Source organism: Rhincodon typus, chromosome 39, assembly GCF_021869965.1.
Source record: "Rhincodon typus isolate 14 chromosome 39, sRhiTyp1.1, whole genome shotgun sequence".
NCBI lineage: Eukaryota > Metazoa > Chordata > Chondrichthyes > Orectolobiformes > Rhincodontidae > Rhincodon > Rhincodon typus.
Genome location: NC_063370.1, coordinates 14,652,460 through 14,671,520, shown reverse-complemented (window position 1 = coordinate 14,671,520; position 19,061 = coordinate 14,652,460). Strand labels below are relative to the sequence as shown.

At 43.2% G+C, this 19,061-nt stretch overlaps 1 protein-coding gene across 6 annotated transcripts in view; it reads right to left on the bottom strand.

Moving 5' to 3' along the window:
- LOC109917040 (neuroblast differentiation-associated protein AHNAK-like) overlaps positions 1–19,061 on the bottom strand; it is a 73,493-nt gene that overhangs the window by 17,897 nt on the left and 36,535 nt on the right. For 3 of the 6 annotated variants that reach the window (XM_048618297.1, XM_048618294.1, XM_048618298.1), the window contains 2 exons: positions 9,884–10,007; positions 8,142–8,298 (listed from right to left, as the gene is read on the bottom strand). In XM_048618297.1, coding sequence (XP_048474254.1) covers positions 8,142–8,298; positions 9,884–9,916 — 190 coding nt within the window. In that variant the 5' untranslated portion in view covers positions 9,917–10,007. Of the gene's footprint in view, positions 1–8,141; positions 8,299–9,883; positions 10,008–12,718; positions 12,815–19,061 lie in introns of all 6 variants that reach the window. The other 3 variants (XM_048618293.1, XM_048618296.1, XM_048618295.1) reach the window with 2 other exon arrangements.

The following is a 19,061-nucleotide window of genomic DNA, read 5'->3' as shown; positions in this document are numbered from 1 at the left end:
TGCAGTGCCACAACGATGCCACCCGAAGGTTGCAGGAACAGCAACTCATATTCTGCTTGGGAACCCTGCAGCCCAATGGTATCAATGTGGACTTCACAAGCTTCAAAATCTCCCCTCCCCCTACCGCATCCCAAAACCAGCCCAGCTTGTACCCACCTCCCTAACCTGTCCTTCCTCCCATCTATCCCCTCCTCCCACCTAAAGCCCCACCCCCATCTCCTACTTACTAACCTCATCCCGCCCCCTTGACCTGTCCATCCTCCCTGGACTGACCTATCTCCTCCCTAACTCCCCACCTACATTCACCTTTACTGGCTCTATCCCAGACTCTTTGACCTGTCTGTCTCCTCTGCACCTATCTTCTCCTCTATCCATCTTCTATCCGCCTCCCCCTCTCTCTCTATTTATTTCAGAACCCCCTTCCCCTCCCCCATTTCTGAAGAAGGGTCTAGGCCCGAAACATCAGCCTTCCTGCTCTTCTGATGCTGCTTGGCCTGCTGTGTTCATCCAGCTTTACACCATGTTATCTCAGATTCTCCAGCATCGGCAGTTCCTACTATCTCTGAAACAAATAGGGGTATGGGTTCAGTTGGATGGAAAATTTGAAAATTAAAGTTAATGGTAGGATTTCATGTTAGTGGTGGGCTGAATGTTACCATAAAACAAAAGGAAAAGTGCGAATGCTAAAAAGGAACAATAGGAGTGTAGGGAAACTCAATAAGAAAACAAACTTAAAGACTTTGTATCTCAATGCACGAAGCATTTGGACTAAGGTAGACAAGCTGACGGTGAAAATTGAGACAAATGAATATGATCTCACAGCCATTAAAGAAACATGGTTACAAGGAGATCAAACTGGGAACTTAGCATTCAGGGACTTTTGACCTTTCGGAGAGACAGGAGGGGTGGGGAAGGTGGCTGAGTAGCATTGTTAATAAGAGATGAAAAGAAGACAGGCTCATATGATATAGAGTTCATTTGGGCAGAAGTAATAAAACCAAGGAAAAGGAGATATTGGTAGGAGTAGTGAACCGTGGCCACTCTGTGGGAAAGACTTATAAATCAACAAGTAAAAGAAGCATGTAAAAAGAATACAGCAATAATTATGGGTGACTTTAATCTTCATGTTGATTGGCTTAATCAAATTGGAAAGGGTAGCTGGGATAGATTCCCAGAGCAACACATCACGCAGCCAAACAGGGAGCAGGTTATCTTGGATCTGACAGTACAAAATGAGGCAGGCTAAATAAATGACCTCAAAGTAAAAGGTCTCCTAGGAGTGGTGATCATAACATGATATAATTTAATTTTCAGTTTGAGAATGTGAAACTTGGGTCAAAACAATTGTATTTAACTTAAATAAAGGGAACAAAATGAGAACGGAGTTGGCTAAAGTGAACTGGGTGGATAGCTTAGCAGGAAAGGGAGTAAGCAAGGAACGGCAAACATTTACTCTTATGACTCTCAGTAAAATACATCCCAGTAAGGAGGAAAGATTCTAAGAGAGGGATAAACCAAGGAAATTAAGGAGAGTATTAAGTTGAAAGAAAAGTCATTTTAGGAGGAGGATAGCACTTTACAGAGAGATAATGATAGCTTACGTTAGTAAAAAGTTGGCAAATGGAGTATAATGTGGTTAAGTGTGAAGTTGTTCATTTTGGAAGAGAGAACAAAAGAACAGAGTATTATTTAAATGGGAAAAATTGGCAGAAAGCTGCAGCAAAAAGGGACTTGAGGGGACCTGTACATGAAACACAGAAAGCTAACACACTGGTGCAGCAGGCAAGCAGGAAGGCTAATGGAATGTAGGCGCTTATTTCAAGGGGGTTGAAGTATGGGAGTAGGGAAGTCTTATTGCAAATATACAAGATACCAGTGAGACCACATGTGGAGTTTTGGGCCTCTTATTTAAGGAAAGATATCACTTCATTAGAGGCAGTTCAGAGAAAGTTCACAATCCCTGGCATGGAAGGATTGCCTTATAAACAAATGTTAAACAGGTTGGAATTCTACTCACTGGAGTTTAGAAGAATGAGGACTGATCTTATTGAAACACATAGCATCCTTCAGAGGCTTGACAGGTAGATGATGAGAGGATGGTTCCCCTCATGTCTGGGACCAAAAGTTCAGAATAAAAAGGCACCAATTTAAGACTGAGATATGAAAGAATTTCTTCTCTCAGAGTGCTGAGTCTTTGGATCTCCTTGCCACACAGAACTGTGGGGAAGAGTCCTATTTAAGGCTGAGACAGATAGATTCTTGATCAGTAGGGGAATCAAGGGTTATGGGGAAAATGTTGGAAACTGGATATGAGGAATGTTGGGTCAGCCATGATCCTACTGAATCACAGTGCAGCCTCAAGGGGCCAAATGGCTTATGTCTAATGGTGTTATGGTTTTACAGGAGTAGTCTGCAGTCCCCCTAACATCAGTTATTTGGTGGGACAGACAATAAATCAGGAGGTAATGATGACATGTAAAAAGGTAGTATATTAATCATGGCTGACTTTTATTTTCATGTAGATTGGGGGGTTAGTCATATTGGCAGTTCTGAGGAAGGGTCACCAGACCCGAAACATTAACTCTGATATTTTTCTTCGCAGATGCTGCCAGACCTGCTGAGCTTTTCCAGCAACTTCTATTTCTGTCTGTGTCATATTGGCAGAGGTGGCCATGAGGAAGAATTCAAGCAATGTATTTAGAACAGTTTCCTAGAACAACATGTTTTGGATCCACGGACCAGGCTATTTTGGAGACATAACCAATTCTCACTGGTCTCAATAAACACTGACAAAGAAGGACATGAATTCAACTGGGACAGTACATCCATAATAGCAGAACACAAACAGAGACATGCCAGGGAATTCCTGGAGGCCTGGCATTTCAACCAGAACTCCATCAAAAGACACACTGAAGTGTTCCCGACATACAAACCACTGAAAAACAGAAGTGACGCCGGAAGTGATGCTAACCATCCCAGCAAACCGAGGCATATAAATAACAAGTGGGACAGAACACCAACGCTTCACTGGAGGCACACTGATGATGTTACCTAGCAGGGTGATGAAACATGATCAAACACACTGGCTCGGCAAGCAAGTCTACAACCTAAAAAATCCCCTTGGAAACAGTGGGACGGCATGGTGGCTCAGTGGTTAGCACTGCTGCCTCACAGCGTCAGCGACCCAGGTTCAATACCACCCTTGGGCGACTGTCTGTGTGGAGTTTGCACATTCTCCTCATGTCTGCATGGGTTTCCTCCAGGTGCTCCGGCTTCCTCCCACAGTCCAAAGAATGTGCAAGCTAGGTTGTTTGGCCATGCTAAGTTGCCCATAGTGTTCAGGGATGTGTAGGTTAGCCATGGGAAATGCAGGGTTAGAGGGATAGGTCTGGGTGGGATGGTCTTTGGAGGGTTGGTGTGGACTTATTGGACCAAATGGCCTGTTTCCACACCGTAGGGTTTCTATTCTATTCATAAGGTACCAACATTAGGCTACCTAATAAGTTAAGAGCCATGGTGTTGGAGGTAGTATATTAGCAAGCATAGAGGGTTAGCTAGCTAATAGAAGGTTGAGAGTTGGGATAAGGAAGGCATTTTCAGGCTGTTAACCTGTAAACTTGTGGAGTGCCATAGGGATCAGTGCTATGGCCACAACCATTTACAATATATATCAATGACTTGGATGAGGAAAGTCAAATTTGTGGAAATCACAAAAGAAAGAGATGAGAAGGCAAGTGGTGAGAATGATACAAAATATCTGCAGAAGCACACAGACAGGTTAAGTGTGTGGGCAAAAGCTTGGCAGATAGAATATGGTGCAGGGAAATGTGAGGTTACGTATTTTTGCAGGAAGAATAGAGGAGCTGAGTATTACTTAATTGGAGAAAGCTACAGAACAGAGAGATTTTGGAGTCCTTGTCCACGAGTGGAATGTTGGCCTTTATTTCAAAGAAAATCAAATATAAAAGTAGGAAAAGCAGCATCATAGGAGCAGAGAGGCCTGCTGTGTTCATCCAGCCCTGCACCTTGTTGTCTCGGATTCTCCAGCATCTGCAGTTCCTACTATCTCTGATAAAAGTAGGAAAGTTTTGTTAAAACTTTACTAGGCACTAATCAGACCATAGCTGGAATAATGTGAAAAGTTCTGGGCCCTTTACCCAAGGAAAGTTATACTGACATTGGAGGCAGTCCAAAGAATGTTCACCAGGTTGATACCAGGCATGGAGGGACTGTTTTATGGAGAGGCTGAGTAGATTGGGACTGTACTTGGAATACAGAAGAATGAGAGACAATCTTACTGAAACATACAAGATTTTTAGTGGACTTGACAGGGCAGATGCGGAGAGGCTGGGATCAGAGGGCACAATCTCAGAATAAGGGGCTGCATATTTAAGATTTAACACAGATTTTTAATCATTAAGGGAATCAAGGGTTATGGGAAAAGGCAGCTAAGTGGAATATAGAACAGTACAGCATAGGAACAGGCCCTTCAGACCACCATGTCTGTGCCTACCATGATGCCATTCTAAATTAATCCCATCATCCTGCACATGATCCATATGCCTTTATTCCCCACCTCTTCATGTGTCTGTCTAAATGCCTCTTAAACATTGCTATTGTATCTTCTTCTACCACCTCCCCTGGCAGTGTGTTCCAGCCACCAACCACCCTCTGTGTAAAAAAAACTTGACTTGTACATCTCCTTTAAAATTTCCCCCTCTGACTTTAAACCTATGCCCCCAGATGTTTGACATTTCCACACTGTGGAAAAGCCTCCAACTATCCACTGGATCTTTGCTTCTTATAATCGTATAAATGTCTATCAGGTTATCCCTCAACTTCCATGCTTTTGCCAAAACAATCCAAGTTTGTCCAACCTCTGCTTATGGTTAATATTCTCCAATCCAGGCAACATCCTAGTAAACCTCTTCTGCATCCTCTCTAAAGCCTCCACATCGTTCCTATAGTGTGGCGATGTGAAATGCACACAATACTCCAATGTGGCCTATCTAAAGTTTTGTACAGCTGCAACCTGACTTGCCAACTTTAATACTCAATGCCCTGAATGTTGATTGTAAGCATGCCATACACCTTCTTTACCACCTTATCTACTTGTGTTGGCATTTTCACCCCAAAATCCCTCTGTATATCAATGCTCCTAGAAGTCCTATCATTTATGTATACTTTCCTCTTGTTTTTGACCTCCCAAAATGCATCGCCTCACACTTGTATGGATTAAACTCCATCTGCCAATTCTCCAATACAAGTACAGCCTCTTCCTCGTTTACATATTGTTTCAAGGAACAATCATGGATGCACTTAACAAACTCTGCCCTATTTTAGCCCCTAGCACTAAGGCGATCCCAGTCAATATTGAAGATGTTAAAATGACCCACTACAACAATGCCATTATTTTTTAAAATCTTTCCATGATCTACTTACATATCTCTTTCTCTGTATCCTGTTGGCTATTGGGAGGCCTATAGTATAACCCCATCGTAGTGACTGCACCTTTCTTATTCCTGAGTTGTACCCATAACGCCTCACTGGATGAGCCCTTCAAGATGTCCTCTCCTAGTGCAGCTGTGACACTCTCCATAATCAGTAATGTAACTCCCCTACCCCTTTTACATCCCTCTCTATCTCACATGAAACATCTAAACCCTGCAATGTTGATCAGTCAGTCCTGCCCTTCTCTCAACATCATAATCCCATGTACTAATCCAGGTTCTAAGCTCATCTGCCTTACCTGCTATACTCTTTGCAATAAAAGAAATACAATTCAGACTGACAGTCCTGCCTTGTACGTGAACCTGACCCTGCCTGTTCTTCCTATTGGACTTACTTTACTTAACCTCCACCTTCTCCTCACTCACTCCACTAGCTGACCTACTGCTCCACCACATTAGTTTAAACCCTGCTGAGTGGCACTAGCAAACCTCCCTGCCAGGATATTGGTGTAACCTGTCCTTGTACAGGTCCCACTTGCCCTGGAAGAGATCCCAATGTTCCAACAACATGTTCCAGATATCTGATGCCCTCCCTCCAATATCAGCACTTTAGTTATGAATACAACTGTATTACCTTCCTATTTCTGGCCTCACTAGCATGTGGCACAGGATTACAATCCTACAGGATCTGATTTTCAACTTCCCCCGTAACTCCCTAAATTCTCTTTGCAGGACCTCATCTCTCTGTCTGCCTATGTTGTTGGTACCAAAATGAGTCATAAACTCTGGCTGCTAAACCTTCCCTTTCAGAATGTCCTATGGCCACCCAAAACTTCCTTGACCTTGGCACCAGAGAAGAGCATACCACTTCACTAACTGCCATTACTATCCCGGTAAAAACTATTGGATTAAAAGAAAGACCTTCCCTTGCTAAACCTTAATGCTGCTCGGATTTGAGGATTAACAGATCAGCCATGAACTCACTGAATGGCAGAGCAGACCTGATGGGCTGAATGGTCTACTTCTGCTATTATGTCTTATGGGACCCTGGGTAAAGGGTTTAGTGAATAACGGGGAGTGTGGCTAAGTGTGACAGTGTGTAAAGGGGACAGTGGGTGAAAGAGCCAGTGAGTGAAACGTACGGCGGGTAAGAGGGACAGTGGATAAAGGATACAGTTGGTAACAAATGCAGGAAGTTAAGGATTGAGAAACCAAAAGACTCAGAAGGTTAGAGGTGTAGTAAACATGCAGGGTAAAGTGGAGCCTGGGCTTCCGATTAGTCACTCAGTGATATTAACACTCTGCCACCTTCACCCATGAGAGAAAGTGTGCCCTTCTTGTTTTCAGTGTACCACTCGCAGACTGAGTGTGAAGATCAAGCTGCTGGGCCCTCCTGCCATGCATGTGCCGCCAGTGACAGCGGGGGTCCCTGTTACCTCCAGGAAATATACAGTGGTGCAGGAGAATTCACCTCTATAGACCCTCAAACTAGGCATCCCCATAGGGTGAGGGAAATTACCACCCACTTTGCCATCTTCTATAAAGTCAAAACCAACATTCAGGGGGGCATAAGACTTCTGGAGAAGGTTTTCACTGTGGTGCCTAGCGGGTGAAGCTGGCAGTGCCAATCAACCCCTCAGTGTTGAATTTGCTTTTCATCGGTAATCATTGTCAGTGTTTTCCAACATGGGGATTTGATCTGTCATTGCTCAGGCATTAAGCCCTGAAAGCTGTGTTGAAATGAAAAGCACGATTTTCTTGCAGGCTCTGCGTTTAGCTGGAACACCCTGTGATGAAATCATTGCAACATGAGTGCCCACTGCACCGTCGCCCGCCCCCAAACCCGTCCGCAATGCTACATGGGGCGATCGAGGCCTGCTCTTGCCTAGATTATTGTTCCCCAAAGGGGCCCTTTCCCACCATGAGGTCACTTCTGAGGGTGGCAGGTCTGGCAGTTGTCAGGAGGCTGGATCTCCTCCTGAGTGAGGGCCGGAAGGAAGTATCGGGCAGCTGTGATTCAGGCAGCGAGGGTGGCAAATGGGCATTGACAGGATATGTCCTGTTTGGGGGCAGAAGCGAGGGGGCAACACGGTTTAAAAACATGGAGTCACTCATTTAAAACAGAGATATTTTCTCTCAGACAGCCTGAGTCTGTGTAGCACTCCCTAGAGAGAGAGGTGGGTATGGCTCATTGGATATTTTTAAGGCAGAAGTAGATTGATTCTTGACTAACAAGGAGGGGTGGGGTCAAAGGTTATCAGGGGTTAGCAGCAAAATGAAAACAAGGCCACACTCAGATCAATGCCATGATCTTACTGAATGGTGGAACAGACTTTTGGGACTAATGGCCTCCTCCTGGTCCTAATGAGAGATAACAAGGCGTAGAGCTGGATGAACACAGTAGGCCAAGCAGCATCACAAGAGCAGGAAAGCTGACATTTCGGGCCTAGACCCCCTTCTTATTTTCTGAAGAAGGGTCTAGGCCTGAAATGTCAGCTTTCCCGCTCCTCTGATGCTGCTTGGCCTGCTGTGTTCATCCAGCTCTACACCTTGTTATCTTAGATTCTCCAGCATCTGCAGTTCCTACTATCTCCTGGTCATAATGCATGTGTTTGTAATTGTAAACTCCATTGCCTTCTGTTCAGGTTCAACTGCTGAGCCTTCAACGCCCTGGCACGAAATGCAGCTTACCCTCTTTCAGATTGAGTGCTTTCGCAGCCCTTGAATCCTTCAGCACCTCCTTGATAAAGATTCCTTCTTTGCCTCCACCAGACACACTAAATCCTGTCACTCTAGCTTCGGCCGCTGTCTCCACAATTAATTCCACCATCTCGGACATCTTGAGTTCCTGGTGAGATCAAGGTTGGCATGAGTTAGCCATGGGCATGCACTAAGGCCCACTCGACATGGCTGGGTGGGCAAAATTAGGTGAACCACTGGATTGCCAATCTCTGTATTACTCTCAGAAAACAAACTAAATCCCTGCAAATGCTTCAATGGCTAAAGGGACTCAAGCTTATTTCATAAGATGTGGGAACGTCAGGATTTGTTACCTATCCTTAAATGCCCTTGAACTGAGTGTCCTCTGAAGCCATTTCGGAGGGCAGTTAAGAGTCAATCGCATCACTATGGGCCTGGAGTCACATGGAGGCCAGATCAGATAAAGACGGCAGATTTCCTTCCCTAAAGGATATTAGTGAACCAGATGGGGTTTTATGTCAATCAATGATAGTTGCACAGTCACCGTCATTAAGTCTGGCTTCCAATTCCACATTTACTGGCTGAATTTAAATTACATCAGGTGCCTCAGTGGGATTTGGACCTGTGACCATGAAGCATTAGCCTAGGCTTCTGGATTGGCAATCCAGTGACATTACCACTATACCATATCTCCTCCTATAAAGGGATGAGGGTTATGCTTAAGGATAAGTGAGAAAGTCAGAAAACATTTAAAATCAAAAGAGAACTGAGTCATGGCATACACTCAAGCCTATTGTAATGACAGTGGGTGGAAAGGCACCATGGAGACACCATCAAGCTTCACGTCAAACACATCACCCACGTGAAGGTACATCACCGTTCTTTCATCATCACTGTGTGTCAAAACCTAACAGCACTGTGGGAGAACATTCGCCCCACTATTTTCCTCCATCTTATAGAATTCCTACAGTGTGGAAGCAGGCCATTCAGCCCATTGAGTCGGCACCAAACAGCTTCCCACACCCTATCCCCGTAACCCTGCATTTCCCATGGCCAATCCACTTAATCTACACATCTTTGGATTGTGGGAGGAAACCTACACAGATGCAGACAGAATGTGCAAACTCCACACAGACAGTCACATGAGGGTGGAATTGAACCGGTGGCCCTAGCACTGTGAGGCAGCAGTGCTAACCACTGAGCCATTATGCCACTCAAAGGTAACTGAGGGTAATCTGAGCTATGCAATAATTCATTGTTAGGAATGTCCAAATCTCAAGAAAAAAATTAAAAAGGAGTTAATCAGATTATTTCCAAAGAGATTAGGGCTGAAAGGGTGTGATGAGAAGATGATTGGATGGGCTACAGAGAGATGGTGGATAAGCAAGGATGTCAGATATGGTGGGAGTGGGGGAGATATTCAGAGTGAGAAGATGCTGGGAGTGAGTTTTACAGTGGTTAAGTGAGATTGCTGAAGCTAAATGCCTGACTTCTCTTCTAATTAAACTTACTTTCTTGAGGTGCTGACACTGCTTAAAAAGGCAAAAGCACAGAATCATCTCAGACCCAAACTGGACGTGGATGTGCCCAGTTGTCAGGCTAACAGAAACAATCAGAAAGCTGGTGATTTCAGCTACACCACTGATGCCCAGGATACCAGCTACATTCAACTAGCACCAGGAGTCTGATAAAAAAAAAGCACGGGATCTGACAGACTGTGCAGTCTACATTACCTTGGTTACTCCACCCTGGACAACAGACTCCATGTAGGCTTTAGACTGAGGCGAGGTCGCTGTGATGTCCCTCTTTAATTCATAGAAATGGTTTTACCTCCTCATGAAGTGCCTCCTTTTGAATCTGAAAAGCAGAAAATCTCCAGAACTCATTCCCCAGTTACAGACAAGTCATTCCCAAACTAACAAACACTCTTTTTTAACCATGACTAAAACTTAGTGGTGAGTGGGTAGAGTTGAGGAAACACAGGAACAGGGGGAGACCATTCAGAACACAAGATGACTCTATCATTCAATTAGCTGATTTGTACCTTAAATCTGTTCATTTACCTTGGTTCCATATCTTTCTCTAACCTCACCTTACAAACATTTGATAAAGCTTTGACGTATTCAATTGACCCTTACCCAAACTCTCCCCCCGCCTCTTTCTGACCTCAAAAGCTTTTACAGGGACAAAGTTCTAGATTAACCCCTTTTTGACCTCAAAAGTTTTTACAGGGAGAACGTTCTAGATTGTATTGCCTGAAGAAATGCTTCCTGAGATTACCCATGGAAGGCTCAGTTCTTATGCTATGCATTATGATGAAAAGGTAGATGGGTAGATAGAGCTGTGGAATATGGGGAGATGGTGGGATTGAGGGCTTCCGACAGACACTAGGAGCTGGGTTGATGATGTTGAGGAATATGGGACAAAGGGATATGAAATAAAAACAGAAAGTGCTGGAGAAAATCAGCAGATCTAGGCAGTGTCTGTGGAAGGAGAAACCAAGTTAATATTTTAGTCTGGTATCACTCTAATTTAAAACTGAAGGGGGTTGGAAAATGATGGTATTTGGCCAGTTTACAATGGGGGAAGTGCAGTGGTTGGGATAGATGGTGAAGGTACCCAGAGCAAATGATAAAGGGAGTGCTAATGGTAATAAAGAAGTGATCTTGATGAAAAATAGGTATTAATGGTGGCTGTGAATAGTTGAAAATAAGTCGTCTTTGTTATGAGCAAACCTACTCAAGCAAGTCACAGGGAGGGTGGGGAGGGGAGCTGGAATGTGATCATAATGGAAGATAATGTTGATGTTCTGAAGATGCTGAATGCAATGTAGAGTCCTGAAAGTGGTGAAGTGCCTACATGGAAAGTAAGGTGCTATTCCTCTAGCTTGTGTTGAGCTTTGCTGGATCTCTGTAGCAGGCCTAGGGCAAAGATGTTGGGGCAGTTATTGTTTTGCTGGGGATTGGGAAATTGGGGCTTTTAATTTTCAGGGGAAGCTGGGCAAGTGAGCTTGAGGCATGTGGGAAGGAGGCAGCTTAGTGTCTTTGAGTGATATCGCAAGTACGTAGGCAGGTGGGATTGACGGGCAAGAGTTGGGCTAACTGAGTAAAAAGTCCAGGAAGGTACTGCTGAGGCACACAAGAAGCAAGTCTCGGTTATAAGATCTTGTCCTACCTTTGCAAATTACCAAGCAATCTGAGTGGGATTTCCTGACCCACTCCATTTCTTTGCTTGGAATTCAGTTCACATGACCAACAAACCCCACTGACCAATAAACTTTGAAGTTTGCTTCACATGTGGCCTTCAGACCTTTTATGATGGAATATAGATAGATGAAATGAATGGACAAGGATGAAGCAAATGGATTGTAGTGTGGCAAAATGTGAAATTATCCATTTTGGCAGGAAGAATAAAAAAAAATTTAAATGGTCAGAGATTACAGAGGTCTGAAGTTCAAGGGTGTAATTATGTTTGTATTCTACAGTATGGTAGTATCAATACGTTTCATCAGTGTGTTATTGTACTATTTTCAAAGTGTTTGTGTGGAAAGGACATAGGGATAAAATCAAGCGGATGATATGTTCAGACACTGGCACAGGCATGATGGGCCAAATGACCTCTTCCTTTGATGTAAAACCTAGGCCATAAATCTCATGGAATTCCAGTCGACCAAAGGCTGACCATCTCAATTTGGAGTGGCACACTCATGCTAGTACCAGAGAGACACATTCTGAGTCTAACCGCATTCAGCTGAAAGCAGGGCCTGTGGGTTGAAGATACAAACTTTTTCTCCAGTTCCTGAGAAGCACAGGCTCAGGGGTAGTGTAGGATAGTAGCTATGTTACTGCGCTAATAATCCAGCGACATGAGTTCAATTCCCACCACATGTATTTGGCGAATTTAGGTTTGGTTAACTGATCAAATCCAGAAAAAAAAACCTCATCTGAATGACAAAAGTTCCTTTGTTGGCTCCTTAATGAACTATTCCTGATTTGCCATCTTTCACCCTAATACACATGATCTAATCCAAAACTCATTGTGCCACACAATAGCAGCCATACCTACAGTTGATGAGGTCATTAGTTTTGGAATTTTTCTCACTAAACCATTCTGACTCTCCACCTGCCTCCTTTAAGACCTTCTCCTTTGGTCAAACTTTTGGTCTTCAACTGTAAAAGCGTTTTATGTGGCTTCGTGTTACATTTTGACAGACACTGCTTTTGTGGTGTGCCTTGGGACAGTTTTCCTGCACTATTGATACTGTACACATATGAGGTTTTGTGTGTGTGTGTCTGATCTTGTTGTGTGAATGTGTACATGGTTATGTGTCTATTTCAGTGCATACCCTCATGAGTAATGGGAGAAATTTATTGAGTCAGTCATAGAGTCAAACAGCATAGAAACAGACCCTTTGGTCCAACTAGTCCACGCCAACCAGGTTCCCAAACTAAACTAGTCCCACTTGCCTGCCTTTAGCCCATATCCCTCCAAACCTTTCCTACTCATGCACTTATCCAGATGTCAAAATCGAACTGGAGAGGGTGAAGAAGATGGTGAGGAATATTCACTGTTATAAGATCCGCTGATATTGAATTAACCCATACTCATGCAGAATATTCGAGAAATAGTGGAAGGTTGACCATCCTCTGATATTCACAGGAGATCTGTAATTAAAACAACAGTCACATGTAAAACAAATAAAACTAGCTGAAATAATATAAACTGATTCTCAGGCCTCATAAGGTCAGAATATCAATTTCAAGGATAGTTAGGGATGGGCAATATAAAGCTGACCCAGCCAATGATACCCACATCCCATGAATGAATTTAAAACACTCCACAGGGTCTATATGTTCAAAGTATCAATACACAGGGTCCATATGGCCAGAGTATCAATATACAAGGTGCATATGGTTAGGGTATCAATATACAGGGTCCATTTACTTACAGTATCGTTACACTGGCCCATACTGTGGCTGTATATTACCTACTGGTTTGTATCAATAGAGGGTGGGAAGGCTGGTGGAAGATAAAATGGTGTTGGGAGAGAAACTCCGCTGCCAGGGGATGTAAGGAGTATTCCCAGTGGTAGGAATGGGCCGGCTGCTGGTGGGTAGCCAATGAATTGACCTGTTAAACAGCAAGTTACGGAAAATGACATGAAATGAGGACATTTTAATTAAAATCAAAGATCCAGTGTCTTAGACCCCAGAATGATGTTTCCCTTTGTGGGGGAGACTGGAACAGAGGGACACAAGTTAAGAATAAAAGGTCTCTCTTAAGAACCTGAGATGAGGAGGATTTTTTTTTCTCTCCAGAGGGTTGTCCGTCTGTGGAATTCTTGCGCTGAAAACAGTGGAGGATTGATTATTGAATTTATTCAAAGCTAAGTCGAGATAATTTTATTTGATAGCAGAGTTAAGTGCACAACCAGATTCTTATGTCACTCCCACCAATTACTACAGTCATACAAGTCCAGAATCATAGCAGCTCAGAATGAGGCCATTTGGTCTATCAAGTATTTGATGGCTCTCAGTAGAACAATCCAGACAGTCCCACTTCCCACCTTCATCCCTATAGGTTTGACTGTCCTTGAAGTACCTGTCCAATTTCCTTTTGAAATTGATTATAGTGTCCACTCACACCAACTTGGTAGGCTGGGAATTCCGGGAAATTACCATCTCTCCCTCACATCCCTCCACAACTCTTTCCTGAAATCTTATATCTGTGTCCCCAAGTCATGGGACTACCAACATCTTTCATTTGTCTACCTTATCTAAGCCTGTCATAATCTTGTACACTGCCATCTAGCCTAAATTCATAAATTCCTGGAATTACTCTGAGAAGCCCTCTGCGCCTTTCAAGGATGAGGCAACCAGATCTGGATGTAATACTCCAATTGTAACTTAATCAGAACTTGGTGAAGTTTCAATTTCTCTGGTCTTGAATTTGCTACACCTATTTATGAAGCCTAAGATCCCACTGACATTGGAAACAGTCAGATGTAAAATGATGTGATATCCAGCCTAGCCTGCTGCCAAAAAAGCTGTCCATTGGTATAATGTTCAGTTAAAACATGGACACACAAACCTTGTGCCAAATATTCAGAAAGCTCTGGTTTCTTATCATTGGTTTTGTCACGACTGGGCTGCAGACTGGGTATGACTTTATTCTATTTACAAAGTGCCAAATATTACTGAGTCAGGTTCACCACTTCCATGATATCACAGGCTTGTAATTGATTTGATTTATTGTTGTCACATGTACCAAGATACAGTAAAAAGTATTGTTTTATATGCTCTACAGTCAGATCGTACATACAAAGCGCATCAGGGTAGCAGAACAGAGTGCAGACTACATAGTTACAGCCACAGAGAAGGTGCAGAGAGAGAGACATTTGAGAGGTCCATTCAAAGGTCTGGTAACAGCAGGGAAGAAGCTGTTCTTGAATCTGTTTGTATGTGTATTCAAACTTTTATATCTTCTGCCCGATGGAAAAGGGTGGAAGAAAGTATAACTGGAGTGAGAGGGGTCTTTGATTATGTTGGTTGCTTTCACAAGTCAGTGGGAAGTATAGGTGGAGTTAATGGATGGAAGGCTGGTTTGTGTGATCGACTGGGCTATGTTCACAACATACTGTAGTTTCTTGAGGTCTTGGGAAGAGCAATTGTCATATCAGGCTGTACAAGTGCAGTGCCTGCCTGTTGAGAAAGATTTCTACATTGCCAAAACCCAAGTCCCTACTCCACCCAACACTCCATTACTTCTACTGCTGGTTTATCAAAGTGCATCCTGAACACACTTGCAGTCAAAATAAAAATTATATTGGATATTTGGCCAACATAGTTCTTGGGATGAAGCTCTACACCAGGCTATGACACTCCATCTTCATTTACCAAGCCAATGAGTTCCATGGCAATCAGAGCCCTGATGGCAAACTGTTTTACTTCTCTATACTAATGTGGTCACAACATGTGGTTGCCATTTTTTCATTTACTCATAACCACAAGGAATTTTAAACAGTACTTGGAATTTACCGTGCTGTTAGGGAGGGAGTTCCAGAACTTTTCCCAGCAACATTGAAAGAAGGGCAATATATTTCCAAGTCAGGATGCTGAGTAGCTTGAAGGAGGACTTACAGGTGGTGGTGTTCCCATGTATCTGCTTGACCTTCTAGATGGTAGAGGCTGTAGGTTTGGAAGGTGCTGTCTGAGGAATATTACTGGTTTACTGGAGTGCACTTTGTAGATATTACACACTGCTACTGTGCATTGATGATGGAGGGACTGAATGTTGAAGGTGGTGGATTAGTTGGTGATCAAGTGGCTGCTTTGTCATGGTGCTGAACTTCTTGAATATTGTTGGAACCACATTCATCAAGATAAATGGGAATATTCCATTATACTCCTGACTTAGATCTTGTAGGATATAGACAGACTTTGGGAATTAGTAGATCACATTCTCACTGCAGAATTCCCAGGAACTTAGCTTCTCTTGTAGCCATAGCAGCAGTCCTGGAACAACTTGGCTATGGGTACTGCAAGTTCTGGAACTCAAGTCTTCAGTATTATTGACAGAATGTTGTATAGGGCCCAAAGCCTTTCTAATATTTAATACCTTCAATTATTTGTTGATCTCATGTGTAGTGAATAAACTGGCATCTGTGAATTCTGGTGACCACAGGAGGAAGTTGAAATACATTGTCAATTCAGCACTTCTGAACAGAGATTGCTGCAAAATCTTTGACCTTGTCTTCTGTACTGATGTGCTGGCCTTGTCCATCATTGAGAATTGAGGTTACAGGTTATGGTTGAATAGAATTCTGTTGTTACTGACAGCCCACAGTTCCTCAGAGATGTCTAATTTTGAGCAGCTTTGAATATATCCCACTTAGCACAGTGGTGGTACTATGTAGAGGGTATCCCCAGTGCAAACAAGGGTCCTTGTCTCCACAAACACTGTACAACGGTCACCCACATTGACATTGTTGTGGAGAGGTATATCTGCAACAGGTAGGTTGGGGCAAATTCAGGGGAGATGGTGGTGTGTGTTAAAGACACTGGGCCAATAATTCAGTGGTCCACACCCAACCCAGGTCATGCATATCATTGGGGTTGAGGGGCAGTTGGCTGGATGGCTGGTTTCCATGAACACAGGGTTTGACTCCCCCTCCTTCCCCTACCCATGATGGTGGTCATTGCACTGTCGGCCAGATTTTCCATCAGGCAGAGAACTTGAAAAGAAGAAGACTAGGGTGTGGACAAAGTGAAGGATTTAATAATTAGAATTTTATCATAAACTGCAGCACAGAAAGAGGCTATTCATCCCATTGTCCCTATATCAGCTCTTTGAAAGAACTATCCATTTCCTTTCAGTCCCCCATCCTTTCCTTCAGGACTCCTACATCTCCCTTTCTTTAAGCACTTCCTTAATTATTTATAGTCCTCCAGGCAGCACATTTCAGATCATAACAACTCGTAGCGTAATCAACTTTCCCCTCGCCTCCCTTTGGGTTCCTTTGCCAACCCATGACCCCCAGTTACTGCAGGTCTGGCAGCATCAGAACTGAGGAAGGGTCACCAGACCCGAAACGTTAACTCTGTCTTTTCCTTCACAGATGCTGCCAGACTTGCTGAGCTTTTCCAGCAACTTTGTTTTTGTTCCTGATTTACAGCATCCGCAGTTCTTTTGTCTTTTTACCCCCAGTTACTGCCTGTTCTGCCATGGGAAACAGTTTCTCACCAGTCACTCTAACAAAACATCTTGCAATTAGAAAAAGAACATTTCACTCAGGCCTCACTGTTCACTTGTAAATACAAATCAGTTCCAACGATTGTTTCCAGTGCAGTATGCTGGACTAGATCCTGTTTTCTCCATTGTAGGATTGGCCAAATCACCAACAGAACTCAACATCCTGTCAGAATATGATCAGTGCATCCAAAACCATCAAATACAGAGTATGAATGTAAGAACAAAGAACAAGAGCAAGCCACTCAATCCTTTGAGCTTGCATCCCATTCACTAAGATCATGGCTCATCTGATTTTAACCTCAACTCCACATTCCTGCATACCCCTGATAATCTGTCATTCCCTTGGTAATTAAGAATCTATCAACTTCTGCCTTAAAGACATTTAAAGATTCTGCATCCACTACCTTTTGAGGAAGTGAATTCCAAAGATTCTCAATCCTTGTCAATTGAATACAAAGTTGGTTTTATGGTAGGAGACAGAGGGTGGTGGTGGAGGGTTGTTTTCCAGACTTGGAGGTCTGTTACCAGTGGTGTTCCCCAGGGATCAGTAGTGGATCCACTTTTGTTTGTCATTTATATAAATGATTTGGATGAGAATATAGAAGGCACGTTAGTAAGTTTGCAGATGACACCAAAATTGGTGGCGTAGTGGAGAGTGAAGAAGGTTATCTAAGGTTACAAAGGGATCTTGATCGATTGAGCCAATGGGCTGAGGAGTGGCAGATGGAGTTTAATTTGGATAAATGTGAGGTATTGCATTTTGGTAATACGAACAAGGACAGGACTTATACAATTAATAGATGGGCTCTGGGTAGTACTGTAGAACAGAGAGACTAAGGGGTTCGGGTACATAGTTCTTTCAAATTTGCATCACAGGTCGACAGGGTGTTTAAGAAGGCATTTAGCAGTTTGCTTTCACTGCTCAGACCATTGAGTATAGGAGTGTGCGTGCATTGAGTATAGGAGTTGGGATGTCATGTTGACGTTTTACAGGACGTTGGTGAGGCCTCTTCTGGAGTATTGAGTGCAGTTCTGGTCACCCTGTTATAGGAAGGATATTATTAAATTGGAGAGGGTCCAGAAAAGATTTATCAGGATGTTGCTGGGAATGGAGGGTTCGAGATATAAAAATAGACTGGAAAGGCTGGGACGTTTTTCACTGGAGCATAAGAGGTTGAGGGGTGACCTTATCAAAGTTTATAAAATGATGAGGGGCACAGATAAGGTGAATGACAAGGGTGGGTGAGTTTAAAATTAGGGGGCATATTTTCAAGGTGAGATGAAAAAGTTTTAAAAAGGACATGAGAGTCAACTTATTTTACACTGAAATTGGTTGGTGTGTAGAATGAACTACCAGAGAAAATGATGGAGATGCAGGTACAGTTACAACATTTAAAAGACGTTTGGATAAGTTCATGAATAGGAAAGGTTTGGAAGGATATGGGACAAGTGCAGGCAGGTGGGACTATTTTAGTTTAGAAACATGGTCGGCGTGGACTTGTTGGACTGAAGGGTCTGTTTCCATGCTGTATCATTCTCTGACTGCAAGAAAAAAAATTATTTTCCCATCTCTGTTTTAAAGGCAGGAAGGAAATACATTCCTTATCTAATTTGGCAAAGTGGTTGACTCTTAAACTGCCCCCTGAAATGGCCCTAGCAAGCCACTCAGTTTGAGGGCAATTGGGGTTGAGCAATAAATGTTGGTTTTTCCAACAATGCCCAAATTCCATCAAGGAATGAAAATATAATGGCCAATGTCTCTGGGTTCCTCAAACCAATTCTTTCCCTCAGAATCCCATTTGTTATTTTCTAATGTTGCATCCTCTCCAGGGCCTACATAAACAATAGCACAGCGAGGGTGAACCAAACACTCCTCACATTCCACCATGCCAACGTCAGCAGCTTCCAATCCACCCCACCAATTCCCAGAGTGGCTGAGTTGGCCTTAGAGGATTCTGTGCCTGAATGTGTAACAAGAACAGATTCACCTCCTTACAAATCCCTTGCTATTTAAAACTCTTGGTCCAACAGAAAGGTTCAAGCACAAAGCAGTGATTCACTGCAGCAAACTCTGCTGCCCACTCAGAAATATTTAGTATTTTTTGAGTGTGCTGGATTGTGTACTGAGAGCAGCCCACAGTCCAGTGCTCAGCTGCAGAC